Source organism: Mandrillus leucophaeus, unplaced genomic scaffold (genome assembly GCF_000951045.1).
Source record: "Mandrillus leucophaeus isolate KB7577 unplaced genomic scaffold, Mleu.le_1.0 Scaffold670, whole genome shotgun sequence".
Taxonomy (NCBI): Eukaryota; Metazoa; Chordata; class Mammalia; order Primates; family Cercopithecidae; genus Mandrillus; species Mandrillus leucophaeus.
In genome coordinates this window covers 158,877-165,320 of record NW_012107253.1, presented here as the reverse complement: position 1 = coordinate 165,320, position 6,444 = coordinate 158,877, and the positions used below count along the sequence as shown (strand labels likewise).

Sequence of the window (6,444 nt, the reverse complement as noted above, 5' to 3'; positions counted from 1 at the left end):
TATATATAGATATCCTTTTTATTCATATAGTCCTTTTTATGTCTGTAAGATCAATAGTAATGTCCCCTCTTTCATTCCTTATTTTAATAATTTGGTCTTCTGTATTTTTTTCTTGGTCAATCTAGCTAAAGGTTTGTCAGTTGTGTTGATATTTTCAAAAAACCAACCTTTAAGTATGTCGATTTTATCTACTGTTTTTCTATTCTCTATTTCACTTATTTCTTCTCTAATATTTATTACTTCCTTTCTTTGGGTTCAGGTTGCTGAGAGCTTTTTTCCCTAGTTTCTTCCAGTGGAAGTTTAGCTGCTTGACTTGAGATTTTTTTAATATTTATGTGCTGAGTGCAGTGGCTCATGCCTGTAATCCTAGCACTTTGGGAGGCTGCAGTGGGAGGATTACTTGAGCCCGGGAGTTCAAGGCCAGGTGGGGCAACATCTCTAGATGTTTTTGTAGAGACCTCATCTCTACAAAAAAATTTAAAAATTAGCTGTGCATGGTGGCACATGCCTGTAGTCACAGCTACTCAGGTGGCTAAGGCAGGAGGATCTCTTGAGGCCGTGAGGCCGGGGCTGCAGTGTGCCATGATTTTGCCACCGCACTCCAGCCTGGGAAAGAGAGTGAAACCCTGTCTTGGAAAATGAAAAATAAAAAAACAAAATGTTTGTGGCCAGATGCAATGGTGCGTACCTATAATCCCAGTACTTTGGGAGACCAAGGAAGGAGGACTGCTTGAGGCCAGGAGTTGAAGACCAGCCTGGGGAAGATAGTGAGACCCTATCTCTAGAAATTTTTTTTACAGTTAGTCGAGTATGTTGGTGCACACTTGTGGTCTCAGCCTCATCTTAATTATATAAGGTTGTAGTTCAGATTAATACCAACTTTGTTTCAATAGTATATAAAAACTTTGCTTCTCTAAAGTTCCATTCACACCCCCTCCTTTATCCTGTTATTGTAACACATTACATCTTTATACACTTTATGTTCATCAACTAGATTTATAATTATTGCGTTTATAACTATTGCATGCAACTAGATTTTTAATTATTGCAATTATTTATAATTATGCAAGTATCTTTTTTTCTTATTATTTTTCCTTTCTTTTGGGACACAGTCTCGCTCTGTTGCCCAGGCTGGAAGTGCAGTGGCACAAACTTGACCCGCTGCAACGTCTGCCTCCCAGGTTCAAGCAATTCTAGTGCCTCAGTCTCCTGAGTAGCTGGGACTGCAGGCACGCAACACTACACCCAGCTAATTTTTGTATTTTTAGTAGAGACAGGGTTTCACCATGTTTGCCAGGCTGGTCTCAAACTCTTGACCTCAAGTGAGCCTCCAGCCTCAGCCTCCCAAAGTGCTGGGATTACAGGCCTAAACCACTGCGCCTGGCCAGTGCTTTTTATTTATTGGTGCAGATTCACATTAGTATTTATTTATTTATTTATTTATTTATTTATTTATTTGAGATGGAGCCTCACTGTGTCGCCCAAGCTGGAGTGCAGTGGCGTGATCTCAGCTTACTGCAACCTCTGCCTTCCGGGTTCAAGTGATTCTCTTGCCTTAGCTTCCCGAGTAGCTGGCGCCTGCCACCACACTCAGCTAATTTTTGTATTTTTAGTAGAGATGGGGTTTCGCCGTGTTAGCCAGGATGGTCTCGATCTCCTGACCTCATGATCTGCCTGCCTCAGCCTCCCAAAGTGCTGGGATTACAGGTGTGAGCCACCGTGCCCAGACTTTGGTTAAATTTCTAGAGTTCTGAAAAAATTTATTCTGGTCAATTTTTTGTTTGTGTGTGTGTGCCATTTTTTTGGTTGCTGTTGCTTTTATGATGGGATGAATTTCTGAATGTCTTTATTCCACCATTTTCACTGATGTCATTTACAACATGGTTTTAAATCTCTAAAGGCTCACCAGGCACATGCCTGTATTCCCAGATCTCAGGAGGCAAAGGAAGAAGGATCCTTTGAGTCCAGGAATTCTGGGCTGTAGCATGCTATGCTGATTGGGTGTCCTCACTAAGTTCAGCATCAGTATGGTGACCTCCTGGGAACAGACCACCGGGTTGCCTAAAAAGGGGTGTACCAGCCCCATTCAGGAATGGAGCAGGTCAGAACTCCCATGCTGATCACTAGTGGGATCGTGCCTGTGAATAGCCACTGCTCTCCAGCCTGGCCAACACAGTGAGTGAGAATGTGTCCCTTAAAAAAAAAAGTCTAATTGCCCATAGACTAATTAACTATTTAATCATGGGAAATGATTAGGGGAAAGACATAAAATCTTTTTTGCTCTATCACCCAGGCTGGAGTGCAGTGGCTTGATCTCAGCTCATTGCAACCTCCGCCTCCTGGGTTCAAGCAATTCTCCTGCCTCAGCCTCCTGAACAGTTGGAACTACAGGCAAGCGTGGCTGTGAACTGCTAATGAGAAACTGTAATTCTCACAGAGGCCCTCCCAGAGGAGAAGAAGGTTGAAAGGCATTTCTGTATTTAGTCTTCTCAAAATTAAGGCTGGGCCCAGTGGCTCTCACCAGCACTTTGGGAGGTCAAAGCAGGCGGATCACTTGAGATCAGGAGTTCAAGACCAGCCTGGCCAACATGATGAAACTCCCATCTCTACTAAAAACACAAAAATTAGCCAGGTGTGGTGGTCCGTGCCTACCGTCCCAGCTATTTGGGAGACTGAGGAAGGAGGATTACTTGAGCTTGGGAAGTGGAGGTTGCAGTGAGCCAAGATCACGCCACTGCACTCCAGCCTGGTCAATGGAGCGAGACCCTGTTTTGGTGGGGAGGGGAGAGGAGAAAGGAAAGAAATAAAATAGAGAGAAAGAAGGAAGGGGGAGGGAAGGAAGGAAGGAAAAAGAGAAAGAAAGAGAAAGAATGAAGAACGAAAATAAAAATTTTTTAAAAAGTAAGGTTAAAGTAAACCCTTTTTCTTCATACAGATTGAACACATGAGTTCAAATCACAGCTTTGCTGCTTAATAGCTTGGTGACCTAGGACAACTTATATAACCTCTCTGTGCCTCAGTTTCCTCATTTAAAAATAGGGCAATAATATCTACCACATAAGGTTATCGTGAGGATTAAATGTGAAATGCTAATCACAAATACCTGGCAACCCAGTAGATACTCACCGTAATAATTATTATTTGAATAATTTCTGCAGAAGTACAATGATGATTCTTTGGTTAACCTAAAGGCAGATTTTCTATTTCTTCCTGTTTTTCTTTTTCTTGTTCACTTTAAAGAATTAAAAAGAAAATCGATTCCAGCATTTTGGAATAAAAATTTGCATCAAAATCAATGTATTCATTTTATTGACATATAAACAGAATGTCATTTGTTTATTCAATAAACATTTGTTAAATGCCTAATACATTTCAGACATCATGCCAGGCATAGGGATGACAGGGCATGGTGGTGGGCACCTGTAATCCCAGCTACTCAGGAGGCTGAGGCAGGAGAATTGCTTGAACCCGGGAGGTAGAGATTGCAGTAAGCCGAGATTGCGCCACTGCACTCCAGCCTGGGTGACAGAGTGAGACTTCATCTCAAAAAAAAAAAAAAAAAAAATTGTGGTCTGTGCCCTCAAGGAGCTCATAGTCCAGGAGACTGACAAGTGGCAGGTGATTATATGCAATGTAAGAAAGACTGTGATGTCATACAAGAAGAAAGTGGGAGTATGGTTTTGACCAGTTCCTCCTGTTGGATTTATTCCTTTTTCTTTGGCTATAAAGCAAAAGAATTGGTCCTATTTTTTTTAACTGTGCAAATTAAACCATAAATTTTAAAAACTTTATAAAGATAAAAGACAAGCAGCCAGCTGCAGTGGCTCACGCCTGTAATCCTAACAGTTTGGGAGGCTGAGGCAGGTAGATCACCTGAGGTCAGGAGTTCAAAACCAGCCTGGCCAACATGGTGAAACCCCATCTCTATTAAAAATACAAAAATTAGCTGGGCATGGTGGCGGGCGCCTGTAATCCCAGCTACTTGGAAGGCTGAGGCAGGACAGGAGAATCGCTTGAACCTGGGAGGTGGAGGTTGCAGTGAGCCGAGATTGAGTCATTGCACTCCAGCCTGGGCAACAAGAGCGAGACTCCATCTCAAACAAAAAAAATAAATAAATAAATAAAATAAATAAATAAATAAATAAAGAACAACTTGAATTGTGATGAGCAACTTAAATTATGGAGGATGCTAGAAATAGTGTTTGCTACACAGTCAGGACTTCCTACCAACATAGTCACTTGTAGGGTTTTTGACCTGAAAAGTTCTGTGGCATATTTTTTCTTTGCTATCCACTTTTTTTTACCTTGTAGTTCTTCCCCTTGTTCTCTCCTCTACTTTATCTTCTAGAGACCTGGGTATTTCCCAGAGGAATAGCGCTTTATGGAGTCTAATGGTGATTGATTAGATAAAAACAGAAAACACCTTTTTCTTTTTTACCTACAAGTTCCATAGCAAAAAATGAATATAAACTTTTCATGCAGTTTCACACATTGAAAATGCAGGTTATTTGAATTCCATTCCATTTTTCAGAATTCTCTATTGCAATCCTCTCACCACTGTTGAAGATCCGTATCTCTTTAAATTGCCAGCATTAAAATATCTGTAAGTACTATAGTACTCTCATAAGTCATGAGATGATTTATGCTTTTTAAATTTTTATCAAAGCTTAAGTATTTTGCATTTAGGCTAAAATGTCATAATTTAAATTTTAACTGGGTTATTGAAAAAAAGTTATTGGCAAAGAAAAAAATTAAAGAGAATGTATAATTGTCAAGACAGCAAGGGAAGAGAACAGTGTTGAAGAACCCATATAGATTTGGAACATGTAGACACATGGAGAAATATTATTTAACCAAGAAAACAAAGGGGAAAAGGTGTTCATTATTTTAAAAATGAAGAAAAGAGTAAATACGATGGTGAATGCAATATGAAAATGAGAAGATAATCATAAAAATGGTGTAAGCTCTGCTCTTGAATATCATTAATTTGATGATGCAAATCAACTTAAATTTCTTTAATAAGAGCTCCCTGGAATTCTACAGCAAATAAACTCTTGAGCTGGCGTGTTTTATAGAGAAGCCAAAATTGAAGTAATCACATGTCCTTGAAATATCTTTTTAAGTACAGAATTTTTTACTGGGGTTCATATCATGAGTGTTTCGACTTTCTTCTTCAGAGACATGGGAAAAACGCAAGTTCCACTTACAACACTTAAGAACATTCTCACGATGACTGTTGAACTGGAAAAACTGTAAGTTATTTTTTTCTTAGATTTATTTTCACTTAGTTGGTTCTTTAGGTTTGTTTTATTATTTTCTTAAGTCAGGTTTATTGAGGTGTAATTTTCATATACTAATATTCACCCTTTTCAAGTGTACAGTTTGATGAGTCTGACAAATGTATAGTTACATAACCACCACCACATTCCCAATATAAAGCATTTCTGATGCCTCAAAAAGGCCCCTCATGTCCCTTTGTAGTCAATCCCCTCCTGCCACCATCAGCCCCTGTTAGCTACTAATCTGATTTCTGTTCCTATACTTTTTACTTTTGCCTTTTCCAGAATGTCTTATAAATGAACTCATATAGCATGTGTTTGGCTTCTTTCACATAGCTTTTTTTTTTTTTTTTTTTTTTGAGACATAGAGTCTCACTCTGTCACCCAGACTGCAGTGCAGCGGCATGACCTAGACTCACTGCAACCTCCGCCTCCCAGGTTCAAGCGATTCCTGCCTCAGCCTCCCGAGTAGCTGGGATTACAGGCGCATGCCACCACTCCTGGCTAATTTTTGTATTTTTAGTAGAGACTAGATTTCACAACGTTGGCCGGGCTGGTTTTGAACTCCTGACCTCAAGTGATCCGCCCGCCTCGGCCTCCCAAAGTGCTAGGATTACAGATGTGATCCACCTTGCCTGGCCTCGCTCAGCATAAGATTTTTTGAGATATGCTACCATCCATGTTGTTGCACCTATCACTACAGCTGGCCCTCCATATCTGCAGGTTCCTCATCTATGGATTCAATTAACCATGGATGGAGAATATCTGGAAAAAATAAAATATATAAAACAGCAATAAAAACAGTAGAAAATTTAAAATACAGTATAATTATTTACATACCATTTACCCTGTATTAGGTATTTAAAGTATACCTGAGGCTATACACAAACATTATGTCATTTCATATAAAAGACTTCAGCTGTGGACTTTGGTATCTGCAGGGGGTCCTGGAGCCAATCCCCTGCAGACAACGAGGGACAGCTGTTCACTCCTTTTTATTGCTGAGTAGTGTTCCAGTTGTGTGGAAACCCCATCTCTACTAAAAATATGCAAATTAGCCAGGTGTGGTGGCCCACGCCCGTAATCCCAGCTACTCTGGAGGCTGAGGCATGAGAAGTGCTTGAACCTGGGAGGTGGAAGTTGCAGTGAGCCGAGATTGCACCAC

The 6,444-nt window shown here is 40.3% G+C and overlaps 1 protein-coding gene across 1 annotated transcript in view; it reads left to right on the top strand.

Annotated features, from left to right (window-relative positions):
• Positions 1-6,444, top strand: part of LOC105555133 (leucine-rich repeat-containing protein 37A3-like) — a 45,430-nt gene that overhangs the window by 30,447 nt on the left and 8,539 nt on the right. The window contains 2 exon segments of the mRNA XM_012001921.1: positions 4,532-4,603; positions 5,178-5,252. Of these exon segments, the coding sequence (XP_011857311.1) occupies positions 5,182-5,252 (71 nt within the window). The 5' untranslated portion in view covers positions 4,532-4,603; positions 5,178-5,181.